This window comes from Mercenaria mercenaria, chromosome 17, assembly GCF_021730395.1.
Source record: "Mercenaria mercenaria strain notata chromosome 17, MADL_Memer_1, whole genome shotgun sequence".
Taxonomy (NCBI): Eukaryota; Metazoa; Mollusca; class Bivalvia; order Venerida; family Veneridae; genus Mercenaria; species Mercenaria mercenaria.
The window spans coordinates 8,324,620-8,350,615 of NC_069377.1; the positions used below are offsets into that span (position 1 = coordinate 8,324,620).

The 25,996-nt window shown below is 34.9% G+C and overlaps 1 protein-coding gene across 5 annotated transcripts; it reads right to left on the bottom strand.

Moving 5' to 3' along the window:
- LOC123535666 (very-long-chain 3-oxoacyl-CoA reductase-B-like) lies at window positions 1–25,996 on the bottom strand. 5 transcript variants are annotated; one of them, XM_045318413.2, is made up of 10 exons: window positions 25,791–25,996; window positions 22,114–22,236; window positions 21,307–21,417; window positions 19,539–19,603; window positions 19,095–19,139; window positions 18,216–18,332; window positions 17,176–17,241; window positions 15,742–15,891; window positions 3,523–3,643; window positions 1–1,034 (listed from the first exon to the last, which is right to left on the bottom strand). In XM_045318413.2, exons 1-9 carry the CDS (start codon window positions 25,972–25,974, stop codon window positions 3,539–3,541), a joined length of 966 nt encoding a protein of 321 aa, XP_045174348.2. In that variant the 5' UTR covers window positions 25,975–25,996; the 3' UTR covers window positions 1–1,034; window positions 3,523–3,538. The 5 variants fall into 5 exon arrangements, with proteins under 5 accessions (XP_045174348.2, XP_045174346.2, XP_045174347.2 ...); XM_045318411.2 differs by lacking the exons at window positions 1–1,034; window positions 3,523–3,643 and adding exons at window positions 6,996–8,531; window positions 9,905–10,035; XM_045318412.2 differs by lacking the exons at window positions 1–1,034; window positions 3,523–3,643 and adding exons at window positions 6,996–8,544; window positions 9,905–10,035.

Consider the following 25,996-nt stretch of genomic DNA (forward strand, 5'->3'; position numbering starts at 1 on the left):
TATGATTATCATGGGTTGTTTATTTTGATTCACCAAGGTCTTCAAATACAAATACATATTGCAGCTCACTTAATGGCACTCCAGACATAAAAACACTATACTTTCTACTGTACCTAATTCATGGCACCATAAACAATTATCTAAAAAAAGCGGGGGAAAGTAGAGCACTATCCTATATCTATTGCAAGTGACTTCATGATACCATATTTCTATGATTTGTGACTTGATGAGACGATGAGACTTAATTTAAAGCACTTTTCTATCTATTGTAACAAACATAACAGCAACCGCTAACATTTTATGATAGCTGACTTGACGGCACCATAACATATAGCATTTTCCTTTCTATTTCAATTGTCTTTATGGCATCATGGCATATATATCTCCCCTTTCTATCTCAATTGCCTTTATTGCATCCTAGCGTATATATCTCTCCTTTCTATTTAAACTGTCTTTATGGCAAAATAGTGAATATCATGTTCCTCTTTGTTGCATCTGTCTTTATGGAAGTCTAGCGCCTAGCACCCTCTGCTGTATTGCATCTGTCTTTATGGAAGTCTAGCGCCTAGCACCATCTGCTGTATTGCATGTCTTCCACACCCTAACACATAGCACTCTCCTTTCTACTGAAACAATCTTTATGGCATCTCAGCGAATAGTACTATCTTTACTTTTCTTTTCCTATCATCAATTACATTACAATTGCTGACTATTAAGTTGCCATTTAGTTTTAAACAAATGGAGCTTTCGTTGTTATAACTGCGTACTGATATACATTGTAGCACCACTGTTGTATGACAACAGACAAATGGTGCTTTCCCTGCTATAACAGACTTACAATAATGAAATATAAAAAAGTTTTTAGATAAAAGTTCATAAAACATACAACGGTTGCATAAGTAATATTGTACATGTACAAAAAAAGTTACTGGACGTTTTCTACACACGCTTTTTCCTTCTGAACAAAATTCTCTTTCTTCATAAACACGAAAGCTTTCCCTCAAACATTCTGGTAGACATAAGCAGATTTACTCCTGAAAAAGAAAATATCCTTTATAAAGCACTATTGTTTTCTTGTCTTACAATCCTCCCCATGTCAACTCTAATTTGAAGTGCTGCCATGGATCTTTATTTGTAAACTAAATGTTCCATTTCATTTTGATTCTTGAAAACGTCCTAATCTAAATACGAATAAAATATTGAGGGTTCTAATACTTCTAATTTATTTTTTAAAAGTGTCCAACAGCAAATCGTTGTGATTATAATGGCACAAAAGTCTTTACCTAATCTTTCATCGAAGAAAGGTTTTTACAAGTAGAAAATAGTATTTGATGTTGAAAGCTGGACGTCAGAAGGTGCTTTGTAGAATTTTGATCCGTGTATGCGTATTATTAATCCCAAGCAGTGTAGTTGTGACCTACGATATGCTGCGTTGAATTTCCATTTAAATTTATTTAAGCTATGTAACACGCATCACGAAGGCAAACCAACATTTATTTAAATATATACGATATACGAATAGATAAGCAAATGACATTCAATAGTTTGTTACACAGTCATCTCCGAAATACGGTGATGATCCGTTTTAATGGTCGAAATGTAAAGGAGTTTCAATATGAATTACGAAAAACAGTGGAGAATGGAACGGATGGGATTTTTACCATCGGTATGGGGCTTATACGAAAGGGAGAGAGTATATCGAGCCTGGTAAGCGTATACTAGTACTGGGACAAGATATGGAAAGAGTTGACAAGGGACAGCGGTAGAATAATAATTAACATTCTGAAAAAAATGTTTGTGCTAGAATAGGCTGAAAGGAAGATATACGAACTTGAGCGTTTATAGAAAGACGGTCTTTCCAAAATCTGTGAGAAACAGTGCTTCGATTTCAGGCTGACTCCAGAGCTATAGAAGTAGAAATAGATAAGGAAACACGCTTTAGTAATCAAATACGACCGATAGTTTAAGATAAGGAAGGAAACCACGCATTACTAGTATTTGGCTGCATACGTAAAGCTATATGCAAGACCAAAAAATTGAAAGGAGAGACTCAACTAATTTTTGACAAAATATCCCTAGAGATAAATGCTTGGAAACATGACTCCATACAAAGTAAATGTCTACCACATGAAAGTAGTTCTGAAGCGTTAGGGTTTGCATTAAAGAGGAGACAAGAGATGAAACTTTTTACTGTTTGTGTCTAGGAGAAATGAGTATAAAATTAAGCCTATGAACATGGGTGGCTGAAGTTGATAATACGTTTGCAATGATGAAATGTAGGCCTATTATGATCAAAGAACAATTAATTCATCGAGACTTGTTCGAAACAAGTCTGCTTTTTCCTAAAAGAAAGAGTTTCAAAGAGGACACACGGTTTATTAAATAGTATATCGAAGCCCAAAGTTGTGGTACAATTAACTTCGAAGATGATTGATGGTCGTCTTTGTCTCATCTACAGCAAAAAAGATCTATTTTTGGAAATACCTACCCATTTCATAGGTGATATAGACCTAGAACCGATAGAAAGGTAAGCGGGGTTGCTATATTTGAAAGGGGGTCAAACGATAAACAGACACAGAGAGCTAGTCGTGAAATGCAATAAGGGAATACGGGATAAAAAAAAGTTTCGGTCAGAGCATGCCGTTTTCAGTAGAGAACCGTACCAATTAAAAAATTGTAGACTGATAATTAAGTTAGCAATCGGAGAATCAGTTCCAACCGTAGCAAGTAACTGTATCCCAGTGAAAGGAACTGGATTAGAAGAAAAGATATATGGGAGATGTAGGTGTTAAGGGTTTGAGAGGTACAAGGAAGTGTGTACACATAGAACTGCAGGACAGTCATTGGACCTATACAAAGCTAAATGTTAGACAATAGAAATACATATGGGTATATAAAACACATCATAGACTACAGCCGACATGCAAAGTTAGAGGAAGCCAAGGCAGTATATAGCCAGCACAAAAAGCAGACGACAAAGAATTAGTTATTTTAAATAATTGTTGTGGCCAATAACAACGTTTATAACGTAAAAACAAGCACTGCTAAAAGAGAAAAATGCTCGGATATTCAAAAGACTTATCAGTAAAAACGTTAAAACTAAATAAAAACATAGACAAAACAAGTACAAAAGGGGCAACGAATTTGAGTCATAGAACTTACTTATGACGCTAAATCAGATAACAGAAGTACGTACTCCAAAACCAATCCTAAGTCACAGTAAAGAGTTATTACTTTTCAAAAAAAGCGAACGTTACTGGGCCTATGTGTTGCTGCTTGTTTTTTTTCTCACAGTGAAAATGTGTATGGACCAAAAAATGCTAAACGGAAAAGTAGGCATGATTTTTTGAAGAGGTTAAATAGTTATAGAACCTGTGCATTGCTAGACGAATGCAATAGCTTTACCGTTTCTTCGAATACTCGAGCTAATATGCAAGAAAATACGTACATTACAAGACATGGAGACATATACAAAACATGCAGCTTTTGAGACAATGTGCATATGTCTGCCCTATGACTTACCATTTGTGACACCTCGTCATACGAGCTTTTCTATTTGAATAAATTTCTGTTTACCAATCTCTAAAGCACGAAACTTGAATTCAATCAATATCATTCTTGGTAAAATGTTCAAGAAGTATTCCTGAAAAATACACACATATATATATATTTGCTTACCATGTTCAAAGACGTTGCAACTGAGTTAGAACTTCTGAAATTCGAAACCAGGGACTCAAATTGTTTTAAGAGAAGCGTGATCAAACGACCCGCTAATTCGTATTTATATGATATGATTCCTGTTTTCACACACTGGTCAAGGTTTTAATATCAGATGTATCGAGTAATGAAGATGAATGTAAATAAATGAAAACAGTTGGTGAAACTGAACCGCTAATGTGTCATTATTTATTATTGTAATTATGACACCATACTGAAGTTACGAGACAGTGTCAAGTCATATGCACAAGTACTCTGAAGTCCGATTTCCTAGACCAAGGGAAACAACCCACCAATTCGATTAAATCCAGCGGATGGGAAATAGCAAGGTTATTATCTGTTCAATTCTTGACATGGTATATAAAAACCCGATTGTTGTCAGATTCTGTCCAGCTCTAGGTTATGAAATCACCAAAAGAGATTATGGCCAAATATTTTGAGACACACAGCCTATTTGGATTTCTGGGTAAACCCTTTCCTAAGCGAGGTAGGAGACTCCATGATAAAAAGTTATTAAAGCCAAATGTGTCACTTGTCTTCCAGCCTGTATGGTCTGGCCCCGACTTAGGATTATATTGTTGTTTGGCTTCCTGCAAAGGCATTCAGCACATGCGTATTTGGTTAATAAGGTCATTTTGTACAAGAATTTTGTTGAAACTATATAGTGCCTTTTATTAGCAGTAACTGCGTTTGGGATTCATTTTATTTCGACTGTCCTGTAATTTTTCAACACGACTATCAAGTTTTAGTTTACCCATGGCGTTTTGCCACCGAACATTTGCACCACGGTTTTCTTGTAGAGCAGTTTTTTTAATTGCTTTACCTTCTCTATGCCCTTAACCTGCTAAATTTTTAAAACGGACTGGTCCATCATTCAATTTTGGGCCATACCACTTATTATTCAAAATGGTGTTCACTGAAAATTTACTGGATATGCAGGCTGATCTTGGTCTGCACTGGTCGCAAAGGCAGAATCACTTGCCGCCAGCAGGCTAAAGGTTAAAGATAGCCATCCTTATATACACTGATGTAGGGTTTTGTTACGTTCAGTGGATGTGGCCATTTCTGCTGGATCTGTTCTTTGTTGTTGTTTTTTATATATCAAAGAAACGCCAAAATTAATAAATTATTTGGCAATTAACCCAAAGAGTCAACCCAAAGTGAAAATATTCTTCAGTTACGACAAGGGCATAAATTAACGTAGCATCCAGTATCTTGATGAAAGACACTGCCTAAAATTCCAACATTTACCAAACTGGTTATTTTTTAGCAAACTAATATAATAAGACTGACCAATGGTAATCTGCATTCATGTACTTGTCTCTCAAGTACGTTTAATCACTTTGGAGTCTGATGTGCCAGACAAAAGTGATAACAAGCTAAATTTCAGATCTCTGCATGTATCTACCACACGAAGTATCAAACGGTCATAATGACTTTGTTTATTTGCCAAGAACACAGTATATATTAATTTCTTGTTAAATCCCATAGTTGATTTTCATGATTTTAAATGCCTGCTTGTGGAAGCCTTTAGGGCTCATATACGACTACCTGTGAAAAAAGACAGGGTTTTCCAAAGTGGAATAAAAATACTGAACGCTCGATAGTCAAATTATGACGTCAATATGCATATGTGGAGACAGGCTGATCACCTACCCAGATAACCTTGCTATGTAGGCATGACAATTGTTTTCTCATGTATTTGGCAATGGTCTGAATATCGGTAAATATAAAACCAAGTTATTATTGAATCCTATATTTTGATAACCTCCCTTTATCTCTCAGATTCATGTACAGAATTAAAAATTGTGCTTTACTAAAAATGAAACCTTTAGCCTGCTGGCGGCAAGTGATTCTGCCTTTGCGACCTGTGCAGATAAAGATCAGCACGCACATTAGTGAATGCTGATCATAGTCTGCTCTGTTCGCTTTTCCGTCAGTAAAATTTCTGGGAACGCCCCTTCGAAAAATAAATGGTATTGCTTAAATTGAATGATGTTCCCGTCCATTTTTAGAAATGTAGCAGGGTAAAGGTTAAGATAAAATTAAAAGCCTTATAAAACTTTAAACAGAAAGATAACATAATTTACTGATACTTATTTCATGAAATTTATTCTAGTGGTTTGGACGATATGGTGCAGCCAAAAAGTTATGCCATTTGAAGTATGACCTCAATATTGGACCTAGTAACCCAGGTGGTGCACTATCCACGTCGTCATGAGGTAATGAATTACATGTATGCTAATTTTATGAAAACAATTCCCAGCGGCTTAGGAGATATGGAGTTGACAAAGATTTAGGCTAATTAACTTTTAAGCTCAAGTGTGACCTTGAAACTGGACCTAGTGATTCTTGTTGTGTGTTCTGCACATCGTCTTGATGAGGTTAATAAATGAGGCTAGATTTATGAGAGCTCTTCAATGGAATTAAACAACATGGAGCTGATACTAATTTTAAGCTAGTTGACCTCCAACTGTAACCGTAACCTTGGGCCTTGTGATGCGGTCTGTGTAGTATTTTGGTGGAGTAAACTGGTTAGTCTTATGAAAATCCTTCAAACTGATTTGACAATATAAAGTTGATGAAAGGATACGCTATCTGACCTTTGACCTCAAAATGTGACCTACACCTCTGACATAGTGACCTGGATTATGCACTTTGCAAATTGTCCTGATGAGGTTACCAATTGATGCTTGTTCTATAAAAATTCCTAAAAGGCTACTTGTTTATAAAGAAGATAATGAAGCAGACAGATGGAAGAACGGACCAATGGGCATGTGTTACTCCAAAATAGCCCCATGTACTTTGTATCCTTGGGTACATTAAATGGATAGCCTATTTAAAAAAATCATTAATATTTGTAGGGCACAAATGAAATAACCATTCTGGCCAAAACCACGAAATTTCGAGCCCATGTAATTAAATGATTTTAAAATACAATGTACTAGTATCATATTTCAAAAATCGATCTTTGCATTGTAAACAACAACCGTCTTCTCTTCCGGCCGACATTTGCAAATGAATTTAGCATTGAAATATGATTCAATCTGCTTTGTTTTTAGTACAGGTTGTTTTATCTTTCATACAACCAAAGCTAGATAGTTATGCAATGAACCATCCACACAGTACAGAAAAGGGAGGTTTATATACGAGTTTCAAACTTGCAATATTTCTCAAACATAATTTCAATATTCACAAACTTTCTTTGGCTGCACATCTTTATTAATTCATTACCTGTGATAAAATAAATATTCTGATATAAATAACAATCTACTAAAAAAGTTTAATAGACTTTAATCACAGTATATAAATAAATCAGGATGTTACAAACAGGGATTCAATTTCACTTTAACAAAAAGACTCAAAACTGTCACAGCAAAAATATGCCTTCCGATTTACACTAACTTACAGCAATAATTGGTGAAATGCTTACAGATAAAATTGTAAAAAGTAAAAAAAAATCTATACAACTACTGACAAACATTAAATGAACTGGATTGGTTCCATTCACTACATAGGCGCGCACAAATCATTTTCACTAGGGCATATATTAATGACATTTTCTAAGGATCACATTTTATTGTACTTGGTAACTAAGGTAGCTGGGTAAATAAATCAAATAGCCAGAACTCCAAAATGGAAAAATAAAAACTGGAATTTTTAAAATAAAAATCATGTATATTTCAATAATACACAAAGAGAAATCGTGTCAACTTGATTACAAAGGCAAAGAAATACTAGTAGTGCAACGATGTTTGATTTACAGATATTACGTATAAAAGATATACTAGTAGTGCAACATAGTTTGATTTATAAATATTACTTAAAAAGATATATCAGAAATGTAATAAATATAGCAGAAGCTTATACTCTAATTAGTTTAAACAATGAAGTGATTTTACAGCACACAGAAAACTTCACTAGAGTAATGTCCTCCTTGAATACTTCCATGGATTGTAAAAAAAAAATCATGATTAAATTAATTAAAACATGCTTCTGCAATACATCATTTATTAAATATTTTAACACAACCAGCTAATAACCTACATATTTGTAGAGAAAAATCTATCTCTGGTTATTCTGCAATAAACCGACCTTGAAGTATGCTGCGCACACACTGTTTTGGCTAATGCTGCAAAGTAGCACGCAGTTGTAATTTACGTTTGATGAAAATACTTCTCCGATTGTCGTCTAATGTTATTTGAAGTAAGTCCTGTTAGGATCGAAATAATAAGTATCTAAATAAGGTTTATCGTAGAATAACCCTCGTTTGTCATTCTTATTTGTAGAAATATATCACTCAGGCCTTTGGCTTTCTTGATATATTCATACGCATAAGAACTCCAAACGAGGATTATTCTACGATTAACCTAATTTTGATACTTATTATTTCTTAAATAAACATGTGTTATCAAGTTTATGTGTATGCTAACAGTTTACATCATTATGCAGTGTAAAAATATTGTAGTTGGCAGAGATGATATGCAGAAGTACACAGTATAAAGAGCGAAATAGTTTAGTGTAAGCATACTACAATTTAGAAACATACATTCCATATAATATTACATACATTACAGTTTACACATACAATCATATAAAAAAGACACGGTACATACAAACAGAAAAAGTACGCACAAAAACTAAGTAGAAAAAATGTCTTTGAGCTTTGGTCCCTGTTTAATCGAGACTGTAATTGGTCAGTCCGGAATACTGAAGAAAAGAAATCTTGTCACAGATAAGTCCTAAGATGGTTACCATTATTTTTCACAAATCTTTTCCCATTGGCATCTTCCCATTAAACAGCTTCACATGGGCTGAAAATCAACTCTAAAAGGTAAGGAAAGACAAAAATAACACTACATCTATTTCATCAATTTACAGCTACAAACTAATGGATTACTGAATCAACAGAGAATTGTGGATAGGTTTTGTTGTGCCATTTCTTTGAAAGAATGTGTATTCTTCATAGATCTCTACTGCAAGTAACTGATAACCAGCTGAGTGTAACTTGATGCTAAAAAAAGTTTTATAATTTTGGTTTTTACAGATTTTATTCACATATAATTACATAAGATTACCATCTGACAGTTTATATGAACAAGTGAAACAGCATTTCATCAAAAACAAATTTTCAAACAACTCTAATGTTTTCTGAACTACTGATTTAGTTATAATGATTACGACAGAGTTTAATACATTTTTCTCATAGTATTTTGTACATCAATACTCAAAACTTGTTCATGTAATTAATCTTATCAAGATATTTAACAATATTTATGTCTCTTTAAGTATTCAGTTCTAAATGATCTTCCATTAGGAGACATAGTTACAATCTCAGTGAATGGAACATACTAGCACTTCATCAAAATCATGGATTACATTTCCTCAGTGATATTGGAACACTGTTCAGTCACATAACAGCAGTCTGTTAACAGAATGATCCTAGTTTTCTTTCTAGTAATAACTTTTATGCTTTATCTAATTTATATAATTTCTTTGATTCAAGCACAGGCCAAGACATGACTAAAGATTTTTTTACATCTTTTATTAAGATCATTCACAAGAAATATCATATTTGAGATAGAAGTTTAAATCAGCCGATTGATAGACCAAAGTCTGTCATTTACAATAACCAAGCTGACTATTGTAAAATCATTAAATTTCGTGGGCATGAAATTTCGTGGTTTTGTCAAAATGGCAATTTCGTGGGGATATAAGTTCGAGGATTTCAACTTTTGAACATAAAATGAATGGGAATTTTACTTGTTTGTTGGGATTAAATTTCATGGATTGAGCCAACCACGAAAATTAGTCCCCTACGAATATCAATGATTTCACAGTATTGGTTATCTAAACTGGCAAATCTGTCTATTACCTAAAAGGAAGAATACATATAATATTTTACTGGTAAGTTGTCAAATCTTCTCATTTACTGTGAAATCATTAACATTTGTGGGGGACTAATTTTCATGGATTTCAGGGTTGCATCAATTCATGAAGTTTAATCTCAACAAACAAGTAAAATTCCTATTCATTTTATGTTTAAAAGTTGAAATCTCTGAATTCATATCCACACAAAATTGCTGTTTTGACCAAAACCACAAAATTTCACTGCCCATGAAATTAAATTATTTTACAGTAAGTAACTGGATGTCTGAAACGCCTGTGACTAAATGTACAAACTTACACAAGGTCTGTCCATTCTCAATTTGATTTCTTGCTTTCCTGCTTCCTTTTTGCTTTTTTTCTTGCACCGAGGAGCACTTTAAATTGATATTTTTCAACTAAAGTGCTTGGCAAAGACTTTAATATCCAGTCCTAAGGAAAAAATAAAAGGAATTCATTTCAGAAGGGATGCATAAAGGGGCAAATGTAAGATTCAAAACTTACTGTGCAGAATGTTAGCATAATTAGCTAGCTTTCTTTGCGGCCATTCTCTTTTTAGCACGTTTGCCAGCTGCAGTCAAAAAGTTGCAAACGATACCTTGAGCAACCTTTTGAGGTAAAATTTCCACAACCCGGTGCTACAGACAGAAAAACACAGAATAAACTTTTTTTTTACCCCGATTGCTGGTTTCTTAACATCATAAAATATTTTACCAAATGTTAGTAAACCACTATTACATAAGCCAAGCCAAGATTAGAACACACTGATGGTCACCATTCAACCTGACAAACCTATAAAAAATTTCAAATGAGAAAAATTACAATTTTCTTCCAATGATGCAAACAGCTGAAGTTACGAAAATGCAAACTGCGTTTATTCCAGCTAACACACCAAATGCCTAAAATAGTATGCCGCTATAGGTCATACCACGAAAATTAGTGATCCACATTGTCAACTATACAAAATGATGCCTACATTCAAAATTACCCATGTATCCCTTTCCTTGCCTGTAAACTGTAAATGGACGGAGTTATGATGCCATCAAAATGGCGGCTATTTCAGCAAGTTTAGTGTATTGAATAGAGGATACTTTACAAGTGTCTTTTCATACTGAATTTATTAAACCAATTAAATAAAATAATAAAATGCGCGCTCTACTGAGCATTTTATCAACTTTATTCAACGGGTTTAATAAATTCAATGTGGAAAGTCACAAAATTAATATTCTTTTTATTACATGTAAGCTCTTCCTGCTGGAACATTAAAGTTTCTACTTTCTTTAAATCAAAGGAATTTCTCCAGCATAAGAAGTACCTAATAGATGAATATCTGTACATCTATGAAACAAGCATGCAGTCAAAATTTAAACTGATAAGCAATTCATTATTTTCCAAAGAAATGCTTGACAGATGATGAAAAAAAAACCCCTAAAATTACAAGAAATATAGGTTCAGCAGTTTGAATGGAGACCAATGATATACATGAGCCGCGCCATGAGAAAACCAACCGGATCCATGCTGTTCGCTTTCAAAGCCTATTGCAATAAGAGAAACCGTTAGCTCACAGCATGGATGCGCAGGCTGGTCTGGATCCATGCTGGTGGCAAGGCACTATGTTGGCTTTCTAATGGCACGGCTTATATATGACTAGGAAGAATGTTAGTACTGTGCAATAAAAATTATAGATGAAAAGAACTATAGTAAAGATGTGCATTTATAAATACAAATGTGTAGCTAAGGCCAAAAAAAAATTTGGTTCTAAGGTCAGATCTGATATTAAAATACAAAACAAATTGTGAGCCATTTTCATTTCATAATTAACAAATACCTTTATTTCATAGGATTTATACAAAGAAGTATAAAATACACAGAATGGCAAATGGAGATAATCTCGCAGTCATGTGTCACTGTGTTAACCAGCATTATCTTATTGAAGCTTTTTCTGACTTGATCACTCCTGATCAAATCAACAGACGCTTATTACAGTATTACAATAGCGATAGGCAATCATGTAATAGACCGAATCGGGTCCAATTTTCAAACAACCACTTTTGATTTTTCATATTTCCAATCATAAATTCATTTCTTCCATGTGTAGAAAATACTAACAACATGAAGATAACACCATTAACATTATAAACAAACGATCTGATAGAAAAATTTTCACGACACAATTTTTTTTATTCTTCTGCTTTCTGTAAAAACAAACATCAGCGAGCATGTTAGCATCTAAAACAACATTAGTTAAATGTGAAATGTTCTTAAGAAATAAAACACACGTTTCTTACCATCAAAAGAAGCGTGATATTTAATTTATCGATGAATAATTGACCCTGTCGTGTCTCTCTTTAACATACAAAATGTCGTGTGGAGAGTCACTTCCAGTAAAAACGAGATCTTGTTCAGTTGCCACGTGCTGTTGACACGATTTGCTCTATGTGCCTTTCAAGTTGCGGATCTATTTATTTTTATAGCTCTTTGATTTTTATTAGAAATAGGCTATCTCCTTAGAACCAAACATTTGTGTAAAGTCTTAAAAGGTATTTAGTGCATGAAATAGTAAACACTACACACAGTTATCTGTTTCCCAAACAACAATAAAAATTTTGCTAATTCTATTGTGCAATGCAGACTGAACAAATACAAAGGTGAAATGACACTAAATGGAAAATGACAATATATAAGCACCGCTGTGAAAGACCAAACGACTTTACAGCCAGTATGGATCGTGACCTGCCTACACATCTGTGCAGTCTGGTCTGGATCTATACTGTTTGCTTATCTGTTGCACTGAAGAGCTGAAACTGATACAAATAAATAGTGTGAAGATAACTTAACAGTATGGATGTGCACCGATATGGATTCTTGCTGGTTGCAAAGCCCAGACACTGGTTTCTGCAGAGTGGCACTCATTTTGAAACACATGAATGGGAGTCACATGCTCTATTTCTGCTACCATCCCTTAAACCCTTTCTTAAATCCTTACTTTTGCCAGTGAAAAAGAATACTTAAGGTAGTGGACCCCTATCAGACTTTGGGAGTTTCCTCACAATTAAGTATTCTTTTATGTTACTTCCGCATTCCGAAACCATAAATGTAGCACATACCAGCAGTATGTACAACCAGAAATAGAAATTTCACACAAGGACAAAAACATAATCTAAGCAAATTACCAATTGTCTTTATAGGACCATTACCTTTACCCAAATTAATATCAATTCCTATATCCTATAAAGATCCGAAGACACTACATCAATCAAATTATGCGGCAACTGGCATTGAATTGAGAAGAAAGGCTGTAGCTACCCTTAAACATGAGGGTCATGATGACCCTGAATCGCTCACCTGAGTAATATGAGCCACAAGATTCAAATGACAAACTGATCCTAAAATATAAAGAAAGAAAGTCAGTAGGTCACATTCATGGTCACTGAATCTCAGTTTTAAGATCTGTGTGCTTAACTGTACATGTCATCTAAATTCAAGGTTGTATCTTAAAAAGCAAGAAAGTAGGTCAGTAGGTCAAAGTCACAGTCAGGTGACCCCCTAATCACTTGGGGTCATCAGGTAATTATAATTAGACAGTCTAGGAACTATGATTTAATAATTTTTTAAGTACTTTTTCCTATATAACTCATGTAAAAAGTGACCCAAAGAGTGGGGCCTCTTTTCATGCCAGGGGTATAATTTGAACACTCTTGTAAGAGATCCACTAGGCAATGCTACACACCAAATATCAAAGGCTTAAGCCTTGAATTTTAGGACAAGAAGATTTTTTATTTAAAAATAAAAACTTGAGACCCACCAGAGCAGGGCCTCTTTTCACCCCTGAGTAATAATTTGAACACTTTTGGTAGAGGACCACAAGGCATTGCAACATACCAAATTTCAAAAGCCTAGGCCTTGCAGTTTCAGACAAGAAGATTTTTTTTAAAAAATCCTATATAAGTCTATTTAAAACTTGAGACCCCTACCCCCCGGGGCAGGGCCTCTTTTCAACCCAGGGTAATATTCTGAACAATTTTGGAAGAGGACCACAAGGCAATGCTACATACCAAATATCAAAGGCCTAGGTCTTGTGGTTTTAGAAAAGAAGATTTTTAAAGTTTTTTCCAATATAAGTCTACGTAAAACTTGGGACCTCTGGGCTGGGGCCTCTTTTCACCCCAGGAGCATAATTTGAACAATCTTCCTAGAGGACCATTAGATGATGTCACATGCCAAATATCAAGGCTCTAGGCCTTGCGGTTTTGGATAAGAAGATTTTTAAAGTTTTTCCTTTCAGTTGCCATGGCAACCAGAGTTCTGCATGGAATTCAATTCTTTAAAAAATTTTGAAAGGGGGCCACCCAAGGATCATTCCTGTGAAGTTTGGTGTAATTCTGCCTAGTGGTTTTCAAGAAGATTTTTTTACAAATTGTTGACGGACGGACGACGAACGATGGACATCAAGGGGTCACAAAAGCTCACCATGAGCCTTTGGCTCAGGTGAGGTAAAAATAACAAGAGGACCATGATGGTCCTGAATCGCTCACCTATCTCCACATGACCCAGTGTTCAACTGAGTATGACATCGTTATTTCTATTATATGACATAGTGACCTAGTTTTTGAGCACATGTGACCTAGATATCATCAAGATAAAAAATTCTGACCAATTTTCATGAAGATCCATTCAAAAACATGGCCTCTAGAGAGGTCACAAGTTTTTCTATTATTTGACCTAATGACCTAGTTTTTGAAGGCACGTGACCCACTTTTAAACTTGACCTAGATATCATCAAGGTGAACATTCTCACCAATTTTCATGAAGATCTCGTGAAAAATATGGCCTCTAGAGAGGTCACAAGGTTTTTCTATTTTTCGACCTACTGACCTAGTTTTTGAAAGCACATGACCTAGTTACGAACCTGACCTAGATGTCATCAAGCTGAACATTCTCACCAATTTTCATGAAGATCCATTGAGAAATATGGCCTCTAGAGAGGTCACAAGGTTTTTTCTATTTTTAGACTTACTGACCTAGTTTTTGACCCCACGTGACCCAGTTTTGAATCTGACTTAGATATCATCAAGATGAACATTCTGACCAATATTCATGAAGATCTCATGAAAAATATGGCCTCTAGAGAGGTCACAAGGTTTTTCTATTTTTAGATCGACTGACCTAGTTTTTAATCCCACGTGACCCAGTTTCGAACTCGACCTAGATATCATCAAGGTGAACATTCTGACCAATTTTCATGAAGATCCATTGAGAAATATGGCCACTAGAGAGGTCACAAGGTTTTTCTATTTTTAGATCTACTGACCTAGTTTTTGACCCCACATGACCCAGTTTCGAACTTGACCTAGATATCATCAAGGTGAACATTCTGACCAATATTCATGAAGATCTCATGAAAAATATGGTCTCTTAGAGAGGTCACAAGGTTTTTCTATTTTTAGATCTACTGACCTAGTTTTTAACCCCACGTGACCCAGTTTCGAACTTGACCTAGATATTATCAAGATGAACATTCTGACCAATTTTCATGAAGATGCATTGAGAAATATTGCCTCTAGAGAGGTCACAAGGTTTTTCTATTTTTAGACCTAATGACCTAGTTTTTGACCCTACGTGACCCAGTTTCAAACTTGACCTAGATATCATCAAGATAAACATTCTGACCAATATTCATGAAGATCTCATGAAAAATATGGCCTCTAGAGAGGTCACAAGGTTTTTCTATTTTTAGACCTACTGACCTAGTTTTTGACCCCACGTGACCCAGTTTCGAACTTGACCTAGATATCATCAAGGTGAACATTCTGACCAATTTTCATGAAGATCTTGTGAAATATATGGCCTCTAGAGAGGTCACAAGGTTTTTCTATTTTTAGACCTACTGACCTAGTTTTTGATGGCACGTGACCCAGTTTCGAACTTGACCTAGATATCATCAAGATGAACATTCTGACCAACTTTCATAAAGATCCCATGAAAAATGTGACCTCTAGAGTGGTCACAAGCAAAAGTTTACGGACGCACGGACGCACTGACGCACGGACGACGGACACCGCGCGATCACAAAAGCTCACCTTGTCACTTTGTGACAGGTGAGCTAAAAACAGATATTCTATTTGGTAAGAGACTTACTGTTAATGCATGAGGCCAGTAACCATTGGTAACAGAGCTGAACCCCACAGTGTTCAAGGCCGAGCACACGTACGACTTCGCAGATGGGATGAACAAACTTGGTCTACGTACTTTACTCATATTGCTACACACAAAATACGGGCTAACACACTGAAATCAATGTAAATACCTGTTAATCATACATGTTTTACATATCTTTCAATTCTGAATAAATGCTTTACAAATCATTCTAATTCATAATGAAAATTACCATTACAACAACCGTTATCATCAAAAGTATCATCATAAATACAGATAATTTATTTATTTTATTTTGTTCGGTTTAAAGTTGCATGGACTCAATTATAGGTCATATGCTCACTTTACAGCTTTGATGGTGGAGGAAGACCAAGGTGCCCCTACGTGCATTATTTCATCATGAGCAGGCACCTAGGTAGAACCACCAGCCTTCTGTAAGCCAGCCGGATGGCTTCTTCACATGAAGAATTCAACACCCCAAGTGAGGCTTGAACCTACATCAATGAAGTGCAAGTTATTTGCAGTCAGCGACCTTAATCACTTGGCCATAGAGGCCCCAATTATAACTAAAGCACCATGAACTGCAACATGTAAAATATGTATGCTGTTAAGATGTTTAATTATCACTGTTTCTGTCTCAAAAGTAGCATCACAATTATCTTTTTAAAAGCAATCAATACAGTTTTGGCCATTTTCATCACCAAAAATATCAGTGGCTGAAGTATATATCAATTTAACACTTTCAAACCTAACCATCAGACTGATCTTCAAATTACCTAAATAACAAGAACACAGCTGTCACTGAAGGTAATTCAAGTTTAGGTGCAGGTCAACTCTTACGATACACAAAATAAGTTATTTTTTTCATATTGTGTTCCTGTTAACTAAATCATTAACTCTTATCCCGCTAAATTTCTATAATGAACTTGTCCATCTTTCAATCTTGACAGCACCATTAACTGTTAAAAGGGGTGCTTACCAAAAGGTACTGACTGATTTGCAAGCAGTGTAGATCTTGATCAGACTGCACAGACATGCAGGCTGGCTGATCATAATCCACACTAGTCACAAAGGCAGAATCAGTTGTGTCCAGCATGTTAAGGGTTAAATGATACTCCAAATTATTATTAATTTAGTGTTTGTCATAATGCTAAATTAATCTTTTTAAAACACTTAACATACTTAGTACATGCATTTGGTAGTGCCGCTGACTAGAATGCCCCAGTAATGGATATTCCAACATGTTGGTCCTTACCAACAATGACAGAATTGTAAATAAAATGAAACCAGAATCATCCAGTCATCTCCTACAACCCTTCAAGCGCTTTACTGCCAGACAAGCTGTTGAAAACATGTACTACATATTAACTTTCTGACTAAAATGAAATACAATGTGTACAATTTTAAACCAGTTACCTGAACAGTAATTCCTTTATCAGCATACTCGAATTCTAAACATTCTGACAGGTACCGTACATATGCCTGAAAAGTTCTAGCTATTATTAATACATAAATTATACCACATCTTAGGTTTAATATTTCTTCAAGTCTGAATAACAGCCCTTATATGGAAAGTATACATGTTGCCAGAAATATATCATTTTCAGCACATAATGTCTCAAACAGTCAGTGATACTGTTTTTCCACAGGTTAATTTTGACAATAGATAGATTTTTATGTAAAATAATTCAGACTAAGAACATAAAATATGCAGCAATGTAAAGGACTTCAATCTATATTCGATTAATTGTACAAATAATTAGTACATAGACTTATACATTTTGTCCTGCTGCAAGGGAGCTACCGGTACCGTTTTTCATGTCTTTGGTATGACACGGCCAGGGATTAAACCCACGACCTCCCGCATTTGAAGCAGATGCTCTATCATTAGGCTATCAAGGAAGCTATTTGAGGTAATCAGGAAACTCAATATTCTCATGAGCTTAGACCTGCTTTCATCGCTTCATATGTGTCTACAGACTTTGAACTAAAACACAAATTCCTTAAATTTACTAATACATGACATTTATAAACTATTTTTGAACTTATATTGAACCATGGATGTCACAGACACATGTAACATTGATAAAGAAGACTCTCAGCAAAGATAATTATCTCAAGACTTAATTGTCAAGAAAAACTGTAAAACCACAAATTGTTGCTGGGTCAAAATTCTGCAAATTTGAAATTTTCAATATGTTTGCGAGGTTTAATATTTGCGAAATTGTAAAAAATGGTATCCTACACGAATTTGCATTCTACTAATGGTGAATACTTATGCGAGGATTAACTTTTCCATGTTGTAGGGCTCGCGTATATAGCGAAAATTAAACCATCGTGAACATTTCTGCTTTTACAGTAATATCTATGACTGGAACAACTGAAATCCATACACAACTACGGTAAACTCTTTTCAACAGGCACAGTGTAGTGCAAGTATTACAAAATATATTTACCTTACAAGCAGAGTACACTGACAACAGGGGTGTAGGTGTAGACCCGGCAGCTGATGCTACATTAATTACTGCACCTTTCTTCTTCTGGACCATACCAGGTAATACTATACTTGTCATCTATAAAGAGTCAACAAAATATGACCTTCCTTATGAGGAAATAATTCAACATTATTTTTTTCAAAAATGTCTGCATCACTCTCAAACAGGTTATGAAATCCAGTTTACTAGGTACCACAGTCCGACAATGAAAAATACATTTCATTTTTTGTCAAGCCTACGTAAGGTTAAAATTTTGTTACATTATTTCTTTGTAAACTATTTGGAAAGTAAATTATCTTTACAATAACTAATTCTCATAAATGCATTTACTCAGCCTTCTTGAATGTGTGTGTGTGTTCGGATTTAACATCTTTTTCAACAATCTTCCTGTCATATCAACCATGGTGTCTACTTGTTAGTGAGCACAATGCCCAAGTTTATAGTGTGCCTCACTGGAATATCATGCCTTAGACACATGACATGGTATCCCACCCAGTCATATTATACTGACACCGGACCTACAAGAGTCCTAGCACTATCCTGTTAATGCTAAGCGCCAAGTGTGAAAGCTAATAATACCATTTTTTACATCTTTGGTACGACGCAGCCAAGGATCGCACTTGAAGCTGGCACTCTACCATCAGGCTGCAGAGGCGGTGTCTTCTTCAATGAGAATGACAAACTATCAAAAGGGCATTTCATACATTTGTTACAGATCCTCACAAACCAACAGGTAGAACAGCAACATAAGAAATACTGCTAAGATTTTTCAGAGGTGCCTTTATAAGTAAAATAAATTTAACAACTTTGACTTCAGAAGTCTGTTAACAATTAACTTACCATAGTCATAGAGGTACAATTCACATGAAGAAGCTTCATGAAAAACTGAAAAAAAAAAGATGAAAAGTTTAAAGGATGTAGCATTATGTTTATTCTTCTAACAATTTTAAAAAATGTCCACACTTTTCTTCAACCAGACGTAGGCTACATTTAAAACTAACATTAATAGTTACTATCAAGGTCTAAAATTATCTCTATTGAAGAAGATATACATGAAATGGAGAAAAGAAAACTTACTGGAAAACAAAACGCAGTTGAATCTAAATGTCTTGAATTCCAAGGGATTGAGCGTTTTACTTCGAGATAACTAAAATTCAACTAAAAGTGACATTTTGTGCACATGTTTTCAGGACAGGACTTGAAAAATGTCTGCTAGATAGCCATAATTTTTAGATAAATGGGTTCAATATATCAAGTTACAACTGTACATAATATGGTACTTACATTATCTCTATCTGGAACCTCCAGGAAATAATCTGGAAACTCATATGATAGACCTACGTTGTTTACTGAAATATATACACATAAAATATGTCTTATCATACATATGTTTAATACTGATTACTTAGTGCAGTAAACCTTAAATAATCATTGGCAATTTCTTTGCAATTACATATACAGTAAACCTCGCTTATAAGGAATAGCTTGGGACTGCTAAAATTTGTTCCTTATAGCCGAGGTTTCTTATATCCATATAGCGAACTAGTTCCTTGTAACCGAGGTTTGTATAACGAACACAATTTGTATAGCGAACACTATATGACTGACCTTTGAAAAGGGCTATGTGTTCACACTCCGGGCCGACCATAAATCTGTATGTGAGAAAGTTACAAGTCTAGTACCGGTCCTTTTCTGGAGAGATGGTAAGGTAAACTGCCTGCATGTATGTGACCAAAAAAAAAAGTGTTGAAACACGGCCTTTAAACCTTACTAAGCCAAAATGTACGTCGGTAAGAATGACCGTACTTTTTGTTTATTTTTTTGTCGGTTATTTCTATCTTCTTTTTTAGAGAGCGCTACATATGACTATAATATGTTGCAGTTACGCCCCTTACCTGCATGTTATGTGAATAGGCATCAACAGTAACATAAAATAAATGTTCAATTTTCTATTTTGCAGACACTAGACAACGGCGTCTTACATACGGATTAAAGTGTAAATTATACCTATAATTTTGCTATTGTCTATTTTAGCACCTGCTATAATTTTTACAATAGGAAATTAGGTAAACAGAACTGTTTGCCATTGTTAATCATGGGTAATTAGCACATTTATTAGGATATTTCCATCGTGACGAAACTAGACTAATAATGACCAATATTGTAATCCCAAGTCTACTATCGTGTAGTATTTGATAAATGTTAATGATGATATTATATATTTTCTTTTTATTGTATCTTTGAATTAACAAACTAAAGATCATAGACATGAAATCATTTGTGTTTATTCAATTGCGTGAAAACACGGGAAAGTGTTGAAATTGCTCATTAGCGGTTCTCCTGTTTATTTTTGATTTTCAATATTATTTATTATGTCTATTCGCTATAACCGTGGGGTTTTCCACTGAATTTCATACTTTGGGGCTGGAAAAAGTGTTCCTTATAACCGAGTGTTCCTTATAACCGAGTTCCCTATAACCGAGGATTTTTACATTGAATCAAGAAGGAATTAGATTGGGGAATTGAAAACTGTTCCTTATAACCGAGAGTTCCTTATATCCGAGTTCCTTATAAGTGAGGTTTACTGTACTCATAAACTATTTTGACATTTCTAAGGCATCAATAAAATAATGGTTCCCCTGTTTATAGGGTCACCTGACTAACCCTTAAACTGAGCCACAAACATGATGTTTTTGTATTGTAATAATTTTTTTTAGAAACTATTTATTTTATGGTTAACAGAAGCGAGTATAAGGTATATTTTAGTAAAAAGTGTTAACAAGAATTCATTTGAAGTCCTTCAAATATCAATTTGGAGGCTTTCCTGGACAAGCAGTTAATATCATAACCCTCTCTTAGAACGTAGAGTTCTTCTTAATGTGAAGCCATCTATCTGACTTATGAAAGGTCAGTGGTTCTACCCAGGTGACTGCCCATGCATGAAACAATCCCTGAAGGGACACCTGGCCATAGGATCTTCATCCACCATTAAAAGACCTAAATTGTGTTAGTGTGATACAAAACCCAACAAAAGAAAAGTCAGATCTCTTACCTAAAACTCCTATATCAAGACCCTGTAGTTTATTCCTAATGTCATCATATATTGATGTACCATGTGAATAATCAGCTGCAATAACCTTAGTTTTCACCTTCTGGGCAGACTCTGAAAAATAACAGAAGCTCATATACTGTAAAACACCCATTGCTTGAAGTCCCATGATGAGCAAAATGCTCGAATTATCCAATTTTCCTGCAGTCTTAGCAATGAGAATATCAGGAAAACCATCTGTAACCATATGAAGTGCTCGAGTCAACACTAGGACTCAAGTCACCAAAGCGTGATAGAGCAGTACTAGCATTACTGCATGATGAAAACAATATAATTATAATGAAAGACAAGTATGCAAATTCCACCATAGTCCTTTATTCTGATATCTGTTTTAAGACTGTTTAGTAATGATTTGTGTAAAAGGCACCAAACAGGGCATATCAAGTAAAATTTTCATCACTTCTAAACCAAGAGTATAAATAAACGACATAAAGTTGATGTTGACTACATGGCAAAACATTTATATATAGCAATGCCATGATAAATGATAAAATGACATATAAACCCTGAATGGAACACCACAGTCGAGTCTTATTACATCTCTGACAAACAAAAGGGCCATATTGGCCATTATACTTCACCGAACTTTTACCATTTAATCTTACTTGTAAAGTATGAATTTACTCAGTAGTCACTCTATAATTATGACAGGTTTAAGCATGGCATCAGGAGATTTGAGAAAACTGATGTAAAATTCTGCTACTATTTATCTAGTGAAACTGAACATTTTTTTTTGCATATAGAATTTACCTATTTCAGCTGCAACTTGTTCAAGTTTTGATTGGGTTCGGCTGATGAGAACAATGTTCATGCCAAAAGAAGCCAGTTTTATAGCATACTCCTTTCCTATCCCATCTGTGGCACCAGTCACAACTGAAAGAACAATCAGTTTAGAGTATGTATCATTTAGTACAAAAATGTATTAGAAACAAATCAGTACAAAGGTATATTAGAATTTGCTCTTATTGGAGCTCTTTTAGTGAAAAAAGTGGTATTAATTCTGATACAAAGAGTAGTATTTTAACTTTTGCTTCATTCAAAATGGCAAGAAAAACTAGAGTTGTGTCCATAGGACATGAATGCCCCTTCATAATGCACAATTTCATTATTCATATTATATTTCATATCAAGGTTCTTCACCTATGCAACTTTGGACAGATAATTCCTTCAAAGTGTAACAGGACACACAAAATTTCTTTACTATACTCTATACAGGCTCAGCACAATTCACAAAGGGCAATAACACTGGTCAAAATGGTCACAGCCCATCTTTTATATCGTCATATTCAGAATTTCAGATAAGGCTGTGCAGCGGAGCAACTTTGAATCTATCCCTTAAAAAAGTGTATGAGGAGTTAACGCACCTAATTTCTTCATTCATATTAAATGGCCTATTTTGTGAAATTAAGAAAGGGCCATAACTTATAATATTATGGACATTTATATGATAAAAAACTTAAAAATATTTTGATCATGACTACAATGAAAACTAAATCTAATCAAAATTTTAAATCAACATTTATTCATACAACTGCTTGAACTCTAGTTTCTTAGTTCACGAGCAATAAAGTTAAAATATGTCTTAATGAAGTGTTTTTACACTCCAGCATTTCTAAAAAAAAAGTGTAGTTCTGAAAAATGCACCCAATTCTTTAAAAAATCTTAAACTCACGATTGAAAGTTTATTTCTGAGACAATGCCATTTACAAGATAAATATGAAAATGTACAAAAATAGTATTATTAAATTGTAGTTGTTGAATGTCTTTTATTACAAAACAAGAGGGCCATGAAGGCCCTGTATCGCTCACCTGACCTATTGACCTAAAGATCATCAGGATAGTTTCATTAAGATATAATCATAAATGTGGCCTTTTAAAGTGTTAACTAACTTTTCCTTTGATTTGACCTGGTGACCTAGTCTTTGACCTAATATGACCCAGATTCGAACTTGACCTAAAGATCATCAAGATTAATATTCTGACTTAAGTTTCATGAAGATACAGTCAAAAATGTGGCCTCTAGAGTGTTAACAAGCTTTTCCTTTGATTTGACCTGGTGACCTAGTTTTTGACCCCACCTGACCCAGATTTGAACATGACTTTGAGATCATCATGAGTAATATTCTGACCAAGTTTCATGAAGATATAGTCATAAATGTTGCCTCTACAGTGTTAACAAGCTTTTCCTTTGATCTGACCTGGTGACCTTGTTTTTGACCCCAGATGACCAAGTATCGAACTCATCCAAGATTTTATTGAGGGTAACATTCTGACCAAGTTTCATTAAGAGTGGGCCAAAATTATGACCTCTAGAGTATTAACAAGCTTTTCCTTTGATTTGACCTGGTGACCTAGTTTTTAACCCCAGATGACCCAATATCGAACTTGTCCAAGATTTTATTGAGGGTAACATTCTGACCAAGTTTCATTAAGATTAGGTCAAAATTGTGACCTCTAGAGTGTTAACAAGCTTTTCCTTTGATTTGACCTGGTGACCTAGTTTTTAATCCCAGATGACCCGATATCGCACTTGTCCAAGATTTTATTGAGGGTAACATTCTGACTAAGTTTCATTAAGATTAGGTCAAAATTGTGACCTCTAGAGTGTTAACAAACTTTTCCTTTGATTTGACCCAATGACCTAGATTTTGGCCCCAGATGATCAAATATCGAATTCATCCAAGATTTTATTGAGGGTAACATTCTTACCAAGTTTCATTAAAATTGGGCCAAAATTGTGACCTCTAGAGTTTTAACAACAATAACAAGCTTTTCCTTTGATTTGCCCTGGTGACCTGCTTTTTGATCCCAAATGACCCAATATCGAACTGGTCCAAGATTTTTATGAGGGTAACATTCTGACCAAATTTCATTAAGATTAGGCCAAAATTGTGACCTCTAGAGTGTTAACAGTCCCAAATGTTTACTTCATTTTTGAAATCTTACCTTTTAATATTCTACATTGCTGTTTCCATAGCTTGATAGCAGTGGTGTAAAATTATTCGCATTTTTCAAGGTAAACAAATTATTTGTACAAAGATTTTGTTGTTGGGGTTGTAAAATAGTAGCGTACAGTTACCTGAATCAGTGGGGCACCAGAATCGGTGTTTTTTGTTTAGCAAGCACACTGTTTAAACGGGGAGTCATATACCAACGTAAGTTTTTGCGCTGGTTGTGTAAACTTACTTACTATACCATTTCTGTCAAAATTTGCAAAAAATGTCTTTAACAAGAAACTTGTGATGATTTATAATACCTATGGCTGTTTTCGATTCATCAACCCTGGGGTAGAGCAAGAGTTTTTGTGCGCATGCGCACTTAAATTTCGAATCGAACGCACTGAGTGACTGGAAGTAGTTTTTGTGCGTATGCACACTTAAATTTCGAATCGAACGCGTCGTGTGACTGGATGTAAACAACAAACATAGCACTGAAAGACGTGTTTTTATGTCTTAAGGAATTGTTAGATGAGCACTTCTGTTTTAAACAGATGAATCAAGTTTTAACAAATAAATTCTTTGCGTTTTTTCCACCGGCTGCCATTTTCTTTGAGTTGTTTTCATGACATAGAACTTATCATGTACCGCTTGCTCGATTTACTCCGGGTTCCACCCCCCCCCCCTCCGGAGATCAAACTCTTGACCTTTGACATTGACTCTAGCATCAAACCTTGGCGTTCGATTGGCTGTTGAGTCGTACTAGAGTTGCTCGAGGGTCGAATCGAAAACAGCCTATGTCAATTTTCATGAATTTCTTATTACTTTTTATCAGTTACAAAATCTCCTCCGCTTTCTGCATTTTTTAACCAACTGATAGGTCAATATGTTATCAATAAGACCCCAAATTGAAAATGAAAGCTTTTTTAACAAATAATTTGGATCTCTTTACGATGTACAAGTAAAATAAGTTCATTTTCATACATTTAACCGAAGTTTAGATAAATGCAAAGGAAACAAATCCTTATCCCAATCAATACTGATAACTTCATATTATTTAAATAATATTTTCATTGAGAGTAAGAATTAACCTTAATGCTTATCTTCTGGCAAAAATAATCGCTAATATTTTACACAGTCGCTATGTCGGTTAATCTCGCCAGCACCCAGCCCACTTTTACAGAAATACTGGGATTTATTCTATTATGTTGAGTGGAGAATGATAACTGGCTACTCAAATATAACTCTTATTTAGGCTCAAGGATACTAAATTTAACAGTGACAACAGTAAGAGTAAGACTAGAGGTGTCAATAGCTGACCCATTCAATAAGCGGGTCAGAATTAGATTCGTAGGTAAAGTATAGCCTGCACTCTGTTTTGAATGATACCCATTACTGGTTAAGTGTCAACAGGCCTGTTGCCAAGTGTAACAGTTACTTCTTTCTTTTCCTATTAATTTAGTGAACTTTAACCCGGAAGCACGCACGAACCTGCCCACTCTCCCTTCTTGCGTAGATAAGGTCCGATTCCTGAAAATCTTGAAAACACATATGTCTGGAGCGCTTTAAGTATCGAAAAACACAACTTTAAAGCAATATATGACACTGACAATGTGCCAGCAACTGCTAAGAACTCTGTTGAAGAGCCAAGAATCGCTCTCACGCTGTCTGCCATTTTGACGCTTTGAAAAGGTCAA